The 15,074-nt window shown below is 44.4% G+C and overlaps 2 protein-coding genes across 3 annotated transcripts in view; one reads left to right on the top strand and one right to left on the bottom strand.

Annotated features, from left to right (window-relative positions):
* ELAPOR1 (endosome-lysosome associated apoptosis and autophagy regulator 1) overlaps positions 1–8,469 on the bottom strand; it is a 77,599-nt gene extending 69,130 nt beyond the window's left edge. The window contains exon 1 of the mRNA XM_069599236.1: positions 8,125–8,469. Coding sequence (XP_069455337.1) covers positions 8,125–8,277 — 153 coding nt within the window. The 5' untranslated portion in view covers positions 8,278–8,469. The remainder of the gene's footprint in view (positions 1–8,124) is intronic.
* Positions 8,470–9,292: 823 nt separating this feature from the next.
* On the top strand, positions 9,293–14,079 carry CFAP276 (cilia and flagella associated protein 276). 2 transcript variants are annotated; one of them, XM_069599224.1, is made up of 5 exons: positions 9,293–9,535; positions 12,353–12,469; positions 12,976–13,091; positions 13,483–13,547; positions 13,949–14,079. In XM_069599224.1, exons 1-5 carry the CDS (start codon positions 9,455–9,457, stop codon positions 14,017–14,019), a joined length of 450 nt encoding a protein of 149 aa, XP_069455325.1. In that variant the 5' UTR covers positions 9,293–9,454; the 3' UTR covers positions 14,020–14,079. The 2 variants fall into 2 exon arrangements, with proteins under 2 accessions (XP_069455325.1, XP_069455316.1); XM_069599215.1 differs by having other exon boundaries at positions 9,338–9,535; positions 13,420–13,547.
* The last annotated feature ends 995 nt before the right edge of the window (positions 14,080–15,074 follow it).

Below are 15,074 nucleotides of genomic sequence, written 5' to 3'. Positions count from 1 at the left end.
GTTCAAGAGGGAGGGGACACATGTATAGCTATAGATGATACATGTTGATGTATGACAGAAACCAACACAATATTGTAAGGCGATTATCCTTCAGTTAAAACTAAATAAGTGCACTGAGCATCTAGTCTGTGGGTAGCACAGGGCTTAACATGCTGCCTTTTCCCAAGCGCTGTCCTGAGCCAAGGGCTTCCCTGGTGGCTTGGTGGTAAAGAATCTGCCTGCAATGCCAGAGACGTTTGATCCCTGGGTTGAGAAGATGCCCTGGAGAAAAAAATGGTAACCTACTCCAGTATGCTTGCCTGGATAATCCCAGGACAGAGGAGACTGGTGGGCTACAGTCCATGGGGTCACAAAGAGTCGGACACAACTTAGCGACTAAACAACGCCAATCCTGAGCCAGAGCCATCCTTACGAGAATTTGAACAAAGTCAGATGAACAGACACAACACATCCTCTCTTTATCTTTTCTCTTAGCGGCTAACCAGCCACTCTTATCGTCAGATGATTGGAGCTGGAGGGCGAGGTAATCAATTTCAAGCATAAAATTAGCCAATTTCAGTTTTCTTTTGAACTCAGAAACAGCTTTCCTTTATTGTTCAACACGGGGTAAGAAGAGGGATGCTCCAGTTAGCATGCAGGCTTATTATATTAAAGTCTGATCTTTTTTTTTGGTATTTTATTTTATATCATTAGTAAGACTCAGATAATCGCAATCAGTTAATCAGGCCTATGAAACGCAATTTATTCATCTATTTTTCCTGCTGCATAGTTCTATGGGTCTTTTAAAAAGTGCCTTTAATGGTACATGACAAATTGAAGAAGAAAAATAGGTGTTAAAGGAATTTGAATAGTGGAGAGCCTAAGAAGTATGAAAAATATATTTTCTTTCAGCAGCTGTCAAGCGCTAAGTATAATTATCTGTTCTGTGCTTTATCTGCTGTCACATAGAAGGAAAGCTTAAGAAGAAATGCGACAAATGGAACAACTTTTATCACTCACTGGAGGTACAATACAGACTGAGAAAAAGCTATGAGTTGGATCAACTTATTTTCAGGATATTTGGCAAAATTAGCATCAGGCCCGGCTGTGCTGCCCAGGACCAGCTGCCAGCTTGGTAAGGCCGACAGGCTCTCCAGCAGGGCCCTCCAGGTGTCTGTGATTCCCGGGTGAGAATGAACTCTGACTGCCCTCCTCACAGCCAAAGCCTCCCTCCTCCTCCATCAGCTGCAGATGGAGGAGCCTCATGCTCTTTGAAAATCCATGCTGCCAACTTGACACACATCAGTCGAAGTGTTAAAACACTTGGACTATTTGAACCATGATTTCTACTTTTAAGAATTTATCTACCAACAGACTCAAACAAGTATGCATCAGGAGGATGTTCACCGCAGCACTCTTGCCACAGACGCAGCTGGGATCAACCTATTCACCAAGTTTCTGTTTCAATAAATCACGATACACACATACAATGAATCACAGTAGAACTACAGTGATGAAAACAGTAAAATAAAGAATAAGACAAATATTTTGATCTGATTTGTACAGAAAGGGCAAAAGAGAAGCCAGATGTGCTTGAACAGGCAAAAACATTTTGAGAAGAATATATTTAAGCAAGTGTTGACAGAGGTGAGCCTTTGGGGATTTGCAGGTGGGAGGGGAAGCTTGGACTTCTTAGCTTATAGCCACAGCACAATTTGGATTGTTAGCTAGGACAGGCAGGGAATAGCAATGGTGATTAAGAGCTCAGCTGCCGAATTCCTGCTCTTTTAGGACAGCAGCCAAGTCACCTTGGGCAGGCTACCCTCTCTGTGCCTTAGTTTCATCATCTGTAAAATGGGGATTCATTCAGGAAACTTTTTTAGTATTTACTACATGGCAGGCACTGGAAATATAGAAGTGAATAAAATATACAGAAGGAACTTCCCTAGTAGTCTAGTGGTTAAGAACTCACCTGTCAGTGCAGGGGCCACGGGTTTGATCCCTGGTCTGGGAAGACCCCATGTGCTGCAGGCAACTAAAGCCCCTGTGCCACACCTAAGCCCCTGTGCCAGAACTGCTGGGGGCAGTGCACCAGAGCCCGAGCTCCACAACAAGAGAAGCCCCCGCAATGTGAAGCCCACTCACCACCGTGAAGGGTAACCTCTACTCTGCACAACTAGAGAAAGCCCGAGTGCAACCAAAAATAAACCTCAAATAATACCAAGAATAAAATAAACAAGAGATACAAGAATATCAGCCCTCATAGACTTCACATCTTGTCAAAAGAAATGGACAATTAAAATACATATACGTATGTATATGCACAGCTTCCCAGGTGAAGCAGCAGTAAAGAATCCTCTTGCCAATGCAGGAGATGCAAGAGACGCAGGTTCTACCCCTGGATCAGTAAGATCCACTGGAGGAGGAAATGGCAACCCACTTCAGTTTTCTTGCTTGGAGAACTCCATGGACAAAGGAGCCTGGTGGGCTACAGCCCACAGGGTTGCAAAGAGTCAGACACGACTGAGCAGGCATGTACACATGTATATGCACACGTACATATATAAGTAAAATGTATGTGAGATAGTAAACAGTGCTGCGGAGAAAAATAAAGCAGGAAAGAGGAGATAAATAACGGTGTGGGGGAGGGGTAGAGTGTTAATATGACCTACCTCATAGAGACTCAGTGAGTTAGTGAATGTTGGTCACTTACAACACTCAGTTAGTGTGAATTGGTATTATTTTTATGAGCATATATTGCTTTAACTTGTAAAAGGGAAAGGGTTGACAATAGGGATTAGCCAAGGTAGGTAGTTCATTCAATTCCTCATTAAAATGATGCCATTCAAGACCATCTAATGATTGAGAATAATGTTCCCATTATGTTTTTTGAAAGCAGATCATAAAACAGTAAGAAGCCATAGGGACAGAGTAAAGGGATAACATAGGTGATTATATAGTTAATCCCACTAGGGGATTGTCAGTGGAGAAAATATGGGAGACCCCTGTTAGTTAATGATGACTCAAGAGATTAACCACAAAACCAGGCAGGCTCAGTAACAAAGCCATGCAATGGGAGCAGGAGGCGTGCTGCGAACAATAAGACGATGGTGGCATGAGAGCCGTATCTGCCCAGGGAGCTCACTAAGTTCACGGTCCCGAGGACATGCGCTCTGCACACATGGAAGACAGTAACCTGTGGACCTAGCTTGACCACGAGGGACAAGAAGACTCCCCTGCTCAATCTGGAGGAAGAGCTGGTGATGGAGGCATGGCATCTACTCAAGAAAGGCAAAGAAGTTCTTCTCTCCCTCCCCACTTTTCCTTTGATTATAAAACTGTAGCCCAGTAAGTTCCTGGGGTGTGGCATCTCTCACCCACCTGCTTGTAAGCCTCACAAGCATCCTATTCTAATAAATCACTTCTTATCTATCACTTTGCCTCTCATTGAATTCTTTTCTGCACTGAGACATAAATTGTGGTATGGAAGTTCTTTAGAGACCCTGAAACAATGCCGAACGGTTTCAGAAGCACAACATTTACTAAGCACTTACTCTATGCTATGCATTTTGTAAAGCATTTTTAAGCATTATCTTTAAGCATTATCTTGCCTAATCCTCCCACCAACCCACTCAACTCCTTTGATCAGTTGCCAAATTCTCTAACCTTTACCTTCAGCATGTTTTTCATATCTATGTCTTTCTTTTTTTTAATTATTATTTTAAACTTTTTATTTTGTATTGGGGTATAGCCGATTAACAATGTTGTGAGAGTTTCATGTGGATAACGAAGGGATTCAGCCATTCATATACATGTATCCATTCTTCCCCAAACTCCCCTCCCACCCAGGCTGCCACATAACTGAGCAGAGTTCCCTGTGCTTTACAATAGGTCCTTGTTGGTTATCCATTTTAAATACAGCAGTGTGTACATGTTGATCTCAAATTCCCTAGCTATCCCTTCTCCCTGTCCTTCCTCTCCCTCAACCATACGTCTGTTCTCTGAGTCTATGAGTCTATTTCTATTTTGTAAGTAAGTTCATTTGTATCATATCTTTTTATATTCTGCATATAAGGGATCTCATAGGATGTTTCTGCATCTCTAACTTACTCCACTCAGCATGACAATCTCTAGGTCCATCCAAGTTGCTGAAAATGGTATTATTCCATTCTTTTGATGGGTGAGTAATATTTCATTGCACATATATACTGCATCTTCTTTATCCATTCCTCTGTTGATGGACATTAAGATGCTTCCATGTCTTGACTACTGTAAATAGTACTACAATGAACATCTATGTCTTTCTATTTATCCCACTGCCCCCATCCTAGTTCAGTTCCTTTGTTAGCTCCTCCTTGACCTTTCCAAGAGTTTTTGAATTAGTCTCCTTGGTCATATCTCTCTGCTCTCACTTTTTGGCTTACCTCAATCTTACTTTAATTTTTTTTTTAAGATTTATGGACCATTTTAAAAAGTCTTTATTGAACTTGTTACAATAGTGTTTCTATTTTATGTTTTGGCTTTTTAGCCACAAGGCAAGTGGGATCTTAGCTCCCTCATCAGGGATCAAATCCACACCCCTGCAATGGAAGGTGAAGTCTTAACCACTGGACCACCAGGGAAACCCCAACCTTATTTGCTTTATACTTAAGCTAATCCACTATCTCTGCTAGAAATCAATTCTTCACTTAGTTTCCCAGTTTCCAGCTTTGATTTCTATCGTACCCCGTACCTACTCCACCTTTCAGCCACGTGGTTTACTTGCAATTCTCAGGATCTTTTCCTCTGACTCTTCTATCTAAAAAGCACTCTCTTCCTCTCTTTCTCCATCTCTGCCCGCTGAAATTCTACTGATTATTTCAGAAGCAGGTCAAGTGCCAGCTGTTCAAATATGCTTTTTTTCTTTTCCTGTAAAACTCTAGATTGCCACTCCTGCATTGCTCACCACATGTTGACCCCATGTCATCATTTATATGTCATTACTTGTGGGCTTACCTTTCTTGCCAATCAATATTTCTGAAGTACCTATGACACATCAAGGGTATACACTAGGCATTTTATATGTGTTGTCCTATTTAATCCTCACAACAGCCTTGTGAGATACCTGCTACCGTCTTGATTTTAGAGATCAGGAATCTGAAGCTGTCAGAAGTTAATTAACTTGCTTGAAGTAGCATCCTCACTAAGTGGCAGACTCATCACCATCCATTTACCAAAGTTTATTTCAATCTGCGTCTGCCAGATTCCGAAGCCCTATGGGCTTTTCAACACAGAATGGGAAATCCCTTTGGGGGCAATTAGTACTGAAGCCTCAGGACAAGACCGATCTGGGAAAGGCAGTTTTCTCCTCCTTTCTCATTTGATTTAGATTCACTGTGCTATAGGAAATGCTCTTTTGGCTCTCAGCACTGAGTCCAGGCTAGCACAGGGCTGAAAAATGATTCATGAGGACAAACAGCACCCAGGATGTTTAGTTCCACTGGTGACCCTGATTATTTTAAAATTGTGAAAGGAACACCAAGCCCCAGCACATGTAGAGCAATCTAGAACTCCCAGCTCTCTACTGCCTCAGTTGAGGCTTTACACTCAACCTCTTTATTCCCTGATTCAGTCCAGATGGATGCCTCGAATTTCAGAAACAGCATTGCTGTCATTGGACTTGGCCTTGGTTGGTAAGAGTACTTGACTCACAATAAATTCACACGAAGATTAAGAACAGGGAAGAGTTAGTCTACCCTGAATTGGTTTTTCACCATTTAGGATTGGAAGCCCCCAAAACTTGTTGGGTCAGTTCATACTGTCAAACAAAGAATATTATAATAATGGGTTTATTCTCTTCCTTATGGTTTTGGAGTCGAGGGTGTTCAGCAGCCGCTGTTTGCTCAAGAAGAGTGTAAACAAGACTTGCTGACGCCTGTGGCCAATGAACAGGACTCCTAAGCCACTTTCACTTCGGCATGGGGTGTGGATCTAATGGTAAAGAAGCTGAATGGGAAAGGGGGTTAGGTAACTCGAATTTGTGTTTTAACTGTATTTTCTCTTTCAGTCCTCAAAGCAATCTTTTTTGAGTTGGGCGTTACTGAAATACCCATTCTATAGATCTAAAAACTGGGTAGTAAGTAACAGGCAGGAACTGGAACCTGCCTGTTGAGTATGTTGAGCTCCATAGCTTTCCACTGCCCTCAGTTTATGCTCTTGGCAAGGCCTTTTGCTTAGGCAAATGTCAATCATTTTAAAAGGACGAAAGGCAAAATTTGTACACAAGTTAGAGCTCTCAAATATCTGTATTCTTCCCTCCCTAGGAAGCAAGATGATACAATGTGTTTAATTTCTTAAATGTCTCATATTTTCCAAAGATCTCAACAGGAAGTGGTAGTTGAACTGTAAGATTCTTACCTTCCACTCAAGGGACTCCAATGTTGGATTCTTAGGCAAGCGACTTTGTTGGTGGAACTGGTTATCTTGATTGGTTAGACCACAGATCACCAAGGCCAGTAAGCCACATTCACTGACAAAATCATCCTGTTCCCAGCCGTCTTTAAAACAGGTCATGAAGCGGCTGAGTGAAACATGGATGATCCAGGGCAGGACATTGCTGGGACTGACACAAGTTACCAAAATTTCCACTGGTAAGTTTTGGAGTGACTAGAGTCACTCATTCACATTCATGAGTAAAGTCAAGTATATTTATTCACACAAAAAAATCTCTTTTCCCACTCTCTCATTTCTTCATGGTCTGTTGTGTTGGAGATAGTCTAATGGTTAGAGTGTTGTTGTTTAGTCACTAAGTTGTGTCCAACTCTTTGCAACCCCATGGACTGGAGCCCATCAGATGCCTCTGTCCATAGGCTTTCCTAGACAACAATACTGGAGTGGGTTGCCATTTCTTTCTCCAGGGGATCTCCCTGACCCAGGAACTGAACCTGTGTCTCCTGCTTGGCAGGCAGATTCTTTACCACTGAGCTACGCTGGAAGCTAAATGGTTAGAATACCTTCATAATAATACATTTCCACATGGGATGGGGTTGTTGTTGCTAATCAGTAGTTAATACTGACAACTTATAAATATTTCAAACTTTCAAAATCTTAGCCAAGTATGACACCTCAAATTAATTAAACAGGGCTAGACTCTTAATGTATTATGAAGTTTTTCACATTTCATATAGTTAACAGTAATTTTTATTTTGCCTCCCCCCATGCCCTTCATGTAGTTCTTGTAAATATGTTGTTGCTGCCTCTGCCATATGGTTAAAAAAAGTTACTCAAAACACAACAAATTACTGTTATTTCAATACTATGGAAACTACTAAGTTTCATTACCCCTCCATACCTTTTTGTATCCCTCCAAAAGAATGTTCAAAGGCATTTTTGGTTGGGAGACATTCACTACTTTTTCTCTGAATTATGTTGGCAACATTTTAGAAACACTTGAAAAAGACTTGCGACATATGTTAGCAAAAGTCCAGAGAAGGAAAGCAGAGATTGGCAGGAAGCAAGATATTAAGGAACTCAACAGTCTGACCAAAGGTGGGTCATGCTCTGTCAGGTACACTGAAGAAAGCATACTGGGGGAGGCAAGCTATAAACAGGATCCAGACTTAGCAGCCCACAAGGCAACCAGATGTTGACTACCCAAGGGTCCCTCTCGCAGACCTCCCAACCTTTACCTGCCTTCCCTGAAGCCATGATACGATCACAGATATTCCCACTTCCATCCATTACTTTCCTCTAGCCTTCCAAACTCCTTTCTTACCCCACTTCTCCCCTTTCCCACTTTCTATTTTGCCCCTCTGTACATAATCTTTTGTTTTCAACCACTTTTAAGGTAATTTCATTTCAGCTGGGAAACAACTCCTGTCTTCTTCCCTCGTTCCAAGCCCAGGGACTCGAGTCCCTCCTGAGCTCCTTGGAGCTGGGACCTTTCCCGAGCTCAGCAGTCCAAGCTGTGAGGGTGATCTATTCTGTGAGTCCTCCAACGGGGTGGCCCCTCCATGACGCCAGTCTGCTCCTCTTCCTTTTTCCCCCTGTCCCCAAAGAACCTAAACTCCGTGCCCTCTGAAACTGTCTGTGTCTAAGTCGCCAAGATCTCCGCCGGGATCCAAGATTTTTTTGACCTAAGTGGGGTCGGGTCGGGGAGGACAGTACCTCTTTGCAGGAGTGAAGCTCCGGTCCCGCTCCCTGAGTCACCTGGAAGGCGGTCCCAGCCCAGAGTAGCAGCCGCAGAAGCCGGAGTGTGCGCGGCTCAGTTCTTCCCCTGCCTCTGGCAGAGGGATGGAGGCTGTGGCCAGGCTCAGCCATAGTGTTGTTCAGAGCGAGCGACAGCAGCGGCTCAGGTGCTGCGGCTGCAGCTACTGCTGGCAGAAGGCGGAAAAAAAGGGGAGGGAGATTCACAGGGGGCAGGATGTAAGGGGCTGGGCTCGCTTCAGTCACCTCCCTGCGGCTACGCCAAGGCCGCCCATCCTTCCTCCTCCCTCCTTTCTCTTATCCTCCTCCTACCCACGTCGCCTTGGCAACCGCCTCCTCTTTCCCTTCGCGCGGGTGGGGCAGGGACCACGAGCTCCTCTGCCGCTCACCTGCCGGTCGCCATGGCAGCCGCCGCCGCTAGCGTGCGCGGCGCAAAAATGCACGCGCCCAGGGTCCGCAACCGGCCCAGCAGGCGCGCACAAGGCTCGTGCAAAGAACGCGGTGGAAACAACCTCCAAGCCATCACTACCAAATTCATTATTTCGGGCCATCGGATACCTACGAGCATCACTAATTTTGCAGACGTGGCGTTCTACATATACTTATTAAGCATCTTGTTAAAAGCAACAGAAAAATGACCGCTATGATGTCTCTCCTCCAGGGATTATAGCCTGGAAGACTGGCCCGGGCAGCTGTTACCTAGCTGTTACCTACTGTAACAGCTGCTTCTGGAGGTCTTATTTCCACCACACCAAACCCATTTGTGAATTTACAACCAGTCCTATGCGAAACCATGGGACTCACATAGTCAAGCCGAGTTTAAGCAAGGAGAGTTAGCCTTAGCTGGGCAATTTTCCAAACACACCTGGACTCTTCTGTCATCGCTCTGAGAAATCCTTTCGTAAGATTCCAAGGAGAAGGACATTTCAGGGCTGGCTATCTTTTATGAATTCTTTCCTAAACTGAAGTCTTTTGCAGAAGATCTGTACGATGGGAGGCTAGCGTTTTTCACCGACGGCTCGCGAGTGCAAATCCAGGGCTCCCGAGTACACCCGGCGACTCCTTCCCCTCTGTGTTCCCAGTAGCTTCTTCCCGAGGTGACGCCAGGAGACCGCCAGGTGGCGCCCTTCTCGGAGGGAATTCGCCTTAGTCACAGAAGGCCGAGCAGTTGCCTGGCAACTGAAATTGGGCGTTCCAAACAATTGGGACCCGGGCTCCTCCGCGTGCTAGGTTGTGTGCGGCTGCGCGGGTCTCTCATCCCTCTTAAAAGCGCCTCGCTCGGTGTTTTATCATGCCTCTCACCCGAGACCCTTTCCAGAACCCTGCGTTGGATAAAGATGATTCCTACTTGGGAAAGTCGCGGGCTTCCAAGGTACTGAGGTTTCTTACGCAGGTACCCAGTAAGGTCGACCTCACTCTTCTGTCTGCCTGACCGGAAGTGGTAACTTAACTCTGGTGAGGACACTGAGTCAGGTACGGGAGAGGTCTGTTTTCTGCCTACCTCCATGATCCCATTTTCAGGTCTCCCCACCTTTCACAGGTGCTTTTGAGCAGAGGGAAGTGGCGCTCTAGTCCAGAGGAACAAGGGGCACTTGCGGACCTAAGCAATGATTGGTATGGCGGGGCTTGCACAGGCCCAGATTCCACCAAGCAACGCTTTGCCCTATTTGGGAAACTCTTCTATAAAGAGACGTGAGGTATATAGAGTGGGAAAGAGGTATCAAACACCAGGTCATGCTTTATGCATCTGTCTTTGATTCATGTTGGAATGTGTTTGTGTATCTATGCGTGTTTCATGATGATCCAGGAGGAGTAATGGACCCTAAAGCAGTGATGCAGGGGGTGGCGGTAAGATGCAAAGGGCAGGACTGATGGGGCTTTGTGGCTGACTGGATATGGGCCCAAGAGAGTGGCCCATCTAGGAGGGCTCCTAGGTTTCTGAGGGCTTAGCTGATACCATTTACTGAATGAGGTGTCCGGGAAAAGCAGGTTTGGGGAGAATGCCGTTGAGATCAGTGATGTTGCTGTTGTTTTTTGGTGCCTGTGGGACACTTCTGTGGAGATGAAGAGTAGACAACACGGTTAGGGGTGTGGGTTGACGATGTGTGGAAGCCACGGTATTCATATAGTGGTGCTTGAAGCCAAAGGAGGGAATGAGCTCACCCAGTGAATGTGAGAGTCAGAAAGGCAGAAATGAAACCCCTGGAGAATCCCACTTAGGGGCAGAGAGAGAAACAGAGCTGAGAAGGAAGCTGAGAAATAACAGCCAGATGCAGAAGAAAAACCAGGAGGAGCTAGACCCATGAAGGATGGAGAGAACATTTCGTGGAATCCAGAGTTATGGCGCCAGAAACCACCGAGGTCAGATAAGATCAGCTCTGGAAATGATCCATTTGACCTAACCACAAAGGTCGTTAGCAAGAGTAGTTTCAGTGGATGCTTGAGGCAGAGGTCAGACTATATTGGAATGGAAAGGGGACGGAAAGGGGGTGGGAGAGAAAGTGGAGAGTAGTATGTGTTGACTCTTAAGGAGGGAGCCAGACAGTGACGAAAGGATGAGATGCTGGGTACAGGAGATGCCAGGATAGCACAGGTCCCTAAAATACCAGGAAGGGCTGGGCTCAGGAAGGAAGAGTTATTCTTTAAAAAAAAAAAATTTTATTTTTACTTTATTTTACTTTACAATACTGTATTGGTTTTGCCATACATTGACATGAATCCACCACAGGTGTACATGCAATCCCAAACATGAACCCCCCTCCCACCTCCCTTCCCACAACATCCCTCTGGGTCATCCCCGTGCACCAGCCCCAAGCATGCTGTATCCTGCATCGGACATAGACTGGTGATTCGATTCTTACATGATAGTATACATGTTTCAATGCCATTCTCCCAAATCATCCCACCCTCTCCCTCTCCCTCTCCCTCTGAGTCCAAAAGTCCCCTATACACATCTGTGTCTTTTTTGCTGTCTTGCATACAGGGTCATCATTGCCATCTTTCTAAATTCCATATATATGTGTTAGTATACTGTATTGGTGTTTTTCTTTCTGGCTTACTTCACTCTGTATAATCGGCTCCAGTTTCATCCATCTCATCAGGAAGAGTTATTCTTGAATAAAAGGGACTTCCCTTTCTCTGAAATGAAAGGAAAATGGATAGTGAAGATGGCAGCTCATGCTTGACAGGCCTGATTTTCTCAGTGAAAGACCATCTCACCCTTCTGCTTATAGAGATGATGAGGCTTATGCAGCCTTGGAGGACTGGAAGAGCTACCTGTGCTTGCATCATATGTAATATTCCCATCTCCTTTTCATCTTTCTTGGTGATAACATAGTGCCTGGTCCATACCATTCAATTAATGCCTGATTGAGCTGAGTCACACAGCACTGTGTCATATACCGGGGATGAAGAAGGTTCCAACATCAGATAGGATGAATGAGAGTTCTACTAGGTTGTAGTTGTCCTCACTGGAATTCAGTCATTGATTCAATTAGCATCTCATTTTAGAACACCATGTTTTAGGTCACTGTGCTGGGTACTGGGGACACAGTGGTGAGCAACATGGCATTTTACATGTAATGAAGAAATCAGCTATGTGCTTTTCATATTCATACTTGGGGGGTTTTAATGAGAGAACCGAACATTCAGTGAATTTTTTGACATTCCCACAGAAACAATGACCCTTCCTTGCTTACCGAAAAATTTTTCCTACCTGTCTAGACACTGTTCTCTCCTGATTCTCCTCTCCCGATTCTCTTGTCTGTGACTGCCCCCAGCCAACCCCATTATAATATTGTGCAGTCCTCATGAATCACCTCTTCCTTTTTAGTCAGATTCTTTTTGGGAGGCTTCAGCTGTTACTCCAACAACTGCATATTGTGTTAGAATATCTTACCTCTTCTTCAAACTCAGCACTTCTGAACCTGAGCTCCTCTTGCCTGTCTGCTCCCCATCCTTCACTTCATGTCCCACTTCACCCCATTCCCTGTCTTCCCAGCCCATTTCTATCAGTTCTAAGAGAAAACTTAGGGGGGTCAAAAGGCTGGGAGGCTTGCCCCATATCATCCTTCTCGTTTAGATGTCTCGATTCAATTAAAATGGAATGGCAGGAGGGGATGGATGTCACTGATGCTACCACATCAGCAAGGCCTTTGGTAACCAGGTGTGGGTGTGGTTTCTTTTGCAGAAACTGCCATATAAGAACCCAACTCACCTTGCTCAGCAACAGGAACCCTGGTGTCGACTCAGCTCAACTCCCACAATTACCTCCATGAAACGGGATGTTTGTTTTTTTTATTCAGAGGTACCTAGCATTGAAATGATATTTCTCATTATATCCACTTAGGACTAATGACTATTCTTTTTGAAAGGCAGTCTGTCCCTGACTGCTTTAGCAGCTTTATCTTGCCCCCAATCCAAGATCCTATCAAATCTAAAACCAAATACCAACTTATCAGGCCTCTGGGAAGGCAAAAGGCTTGAGTTTTGCTGCAGTTAATTATTTGGAGGAAATCATTTTCTCACTAGACTTCTCATTATAACCATGAATGAGGTAAGGCCCATTAAGCTCAAGAGGTTCCCATGTCTCCGGGAGAGCTTCCCACTCCTTAGACTTAAGCACGAGACAATTCTGTATGGACAAGATTTAAGAAGTCAGCCTGTACAGTACTTTGGTGTGTAAAGAGCCGGTGGGTCTCAGGCCCCAAAAGGGTTCACTGTGCTTTGGGAGAAGAGCAGAACCCAATAGAACCCAACTAGAATGGGTGCACAGTGGCAAGTTAACCCTGAGGGGGTTGGCTTCCTCTGTAGATGCCGAAGGATGACCTGGATTTCCGCTTAGCGGCCTTGTACAACCACCACACAGGGACATTCAAGAACAAGAGTGAGATACTCACACACCAGGAGACCATCCAGGATACCCACGGGTAAGTGGTGGAGGCAGAGCCTCTCCCTAAGAACAATGCCATCCAATTAAGTAAGGTAAACTGTCACCTGGGAAATAATCGATAGGTTCCTATTTGTATAGATTTTTTCATTTTTTTACTTCTGTAATACAATTTCTGTGGATTTTTTTCTAAAATGAAGATCTTCCAAAATTATGCTCATCTGTATAATAAAACATTTGGTTAATTCGAGAGGCTAGAAAGGGCCTTTGGTTGCTATATTTTTGAGGTTGCATGCAACTCCTTCCCTCCTTCCCTTCTTCTCTTGATTGATTTCATTCTCCCCTATTCTTCCCACATCATCTTCCAGAATCAAGACCCAATTCCCTGGAGAATTTTTGCCCCCTCCCCAACCATCCCCCATCACTTCCAGAGCTAACATCAGACACTGGATCAACCCTAAGAAGGAGTCTATTCACAGCATACAGGGATCCATAGGTAAGGGTTAGAAGACTGAGGCATGGGAGGCAGATGGGTGGTGCAAGTTTTTCTCAATGGACACAGGAATCAGGGAGTTGAGGTGGCTGGCTATTAGGGAACATGAGGGATAACTGAATCTGGCACATATCAGACTAATCCAGGGGACATACTGACTATAGGGCCAGGAAATGAATTCAGTTTCAGAGCCTCTGCCTTAGCCTTAGGTCTATAATGGACAAGAATTTTCAGCAAAGGACAGAAACCTGGGAAAAGACCTATAGCTACCTCCCATCAGTCTTCTGTGCTTCCCCAGCTGTTAGAACCTTCTCCACGGTCCTCATGAAAGTATGGGTGACAAATTCCCAGAAGAGGCAACAGATCTTAAATTCACAGCCCATTCCTCCTTCTTTTCTCCACAGTGTCCCCTCACACTGCAGCCACCAATGGAGGGTACTCCCGAAAGACTGATGGTGGCTTCTTCTCCACCTAAGTGTTGACAGGCCCCTGGAACATCCCGCCGACCACCTCCATTAAATAGATTTGTGTGTAAGTTGAAGCCTGGAGTATCTGTTACCCGCGGACTACAAGTTGCCACTTGACTACTCTTAAAATATGGAAGTTTCTCAACTTCTAGAAACTAATCCTATTGGGCAATATTTGCAATTCGGAGTCATCCTGCTGAAAAGATAAGGATTTAGGACAGAACAGCACTGCTTTTGGCAGGAGACAGGTATTCACATTTTGTAAACTGGAGTCATTCCAACCATACAGATATATAGCCATTCAACCTTTCCTGAAAACTTTTTGTCAGGTGCTGAGCTAATTGTTAGGGAGACAAGAATGGGCATTATCCATTCTCTCAATGAACGTAGAGACACTAACTGTAGTAGCTCTTTGTAGCATTAATATTTATGCAGAGGTCACACTTAACAGATTTCAGACCTTCTGGATTTAGTCATTTTCTGGGCTCTCCTTCTCCATGAGAGCTCAGTCTCCCTGGTCCTTCTTCCTTTCCATTGTTCATTCTCTTAACTCTGCTGTCTCCTTGCCTGGGAGTCAATTCTTTTTTTGTTGCCTAGACTTATAGCCCCTGATTCTTAGAGCTTAACAATCTGATCCTAGGGTCTGAATGTACCTAAAAACTAATGCATTAATGTGGTTTCTAAAATTACAAGCCACTCACAGGAACCTGCTGTCAGAATGAGCAAGAAATGACAGACCCTTTAGAATATTGTACAATTAAGTTCCCATTTCTAAACTTGGACAGCATATGCACTGTTGAATAAATCAGACATGAAAGGCTTCCATTTGGTACTCAAATGCAGGGTCCTTAAATTCCACCAAACTAACAGTCCCTCTTCTACAGAGATACTCCAGTTTATTCATAGTGTTTACTGCTAAGTGGCAATATTTTCAGTTCTCATTATTTAGAAGGGCTGAAAGCAGCAGAGAGGCGTGACTCTCTGGATAATCACCTCATGCAAGTTGATATTGAACATCAAAAAATTTATTACTGTGATCCATGCATGGAGGCTTTAAATAATC

The sequence above is a fragment of the Ovis canadensis genome, chromosome 1 (genome assembly GCF_042477335.2).
Source record: "Ovis canadensis isolate MfBH-ARS-UI-01 breed Bighorn chromosome 1, ARS-UI_OviCan_v2, whole genome shotgun sequence".
NCBI lineage: Eukaryota > Metazoa > Chordata > Mammalia > Artiodactyla > Bovidae > Ovis > Ovis canadensis.
This window is presented reverse-complemented; position numbering and strand designations above follow the sequence as displayed.

What these genes read in the sequence shown, in the direction of transcription:
- CFAP276 (XM_069599215.1), top strand. Translation starts at nt 9,455, where the DNA reads ATGCCTCTCACCCGAGACCCTTTCCAGAACCCTGCGTTGGATAAAGAT. An exon ending in TTTGTTTTTTTTATTCAGAG is followed by an intron (nt 12,470 to 12,975) that starts GTACCTAGCATT and finishes CTTCCTCTGTAG; the next exon opens with ATGCCGAAGGATGACCTGGA. An exon ending in ACCATCCAGGATACCCACGG is followed by an intron (nt 13,092 to 13,419) that starts GTAAGTGGTGGA and finishes ATCATCTTCCAG; the next exon opens with AATCAAGACCCAATTCCCTG.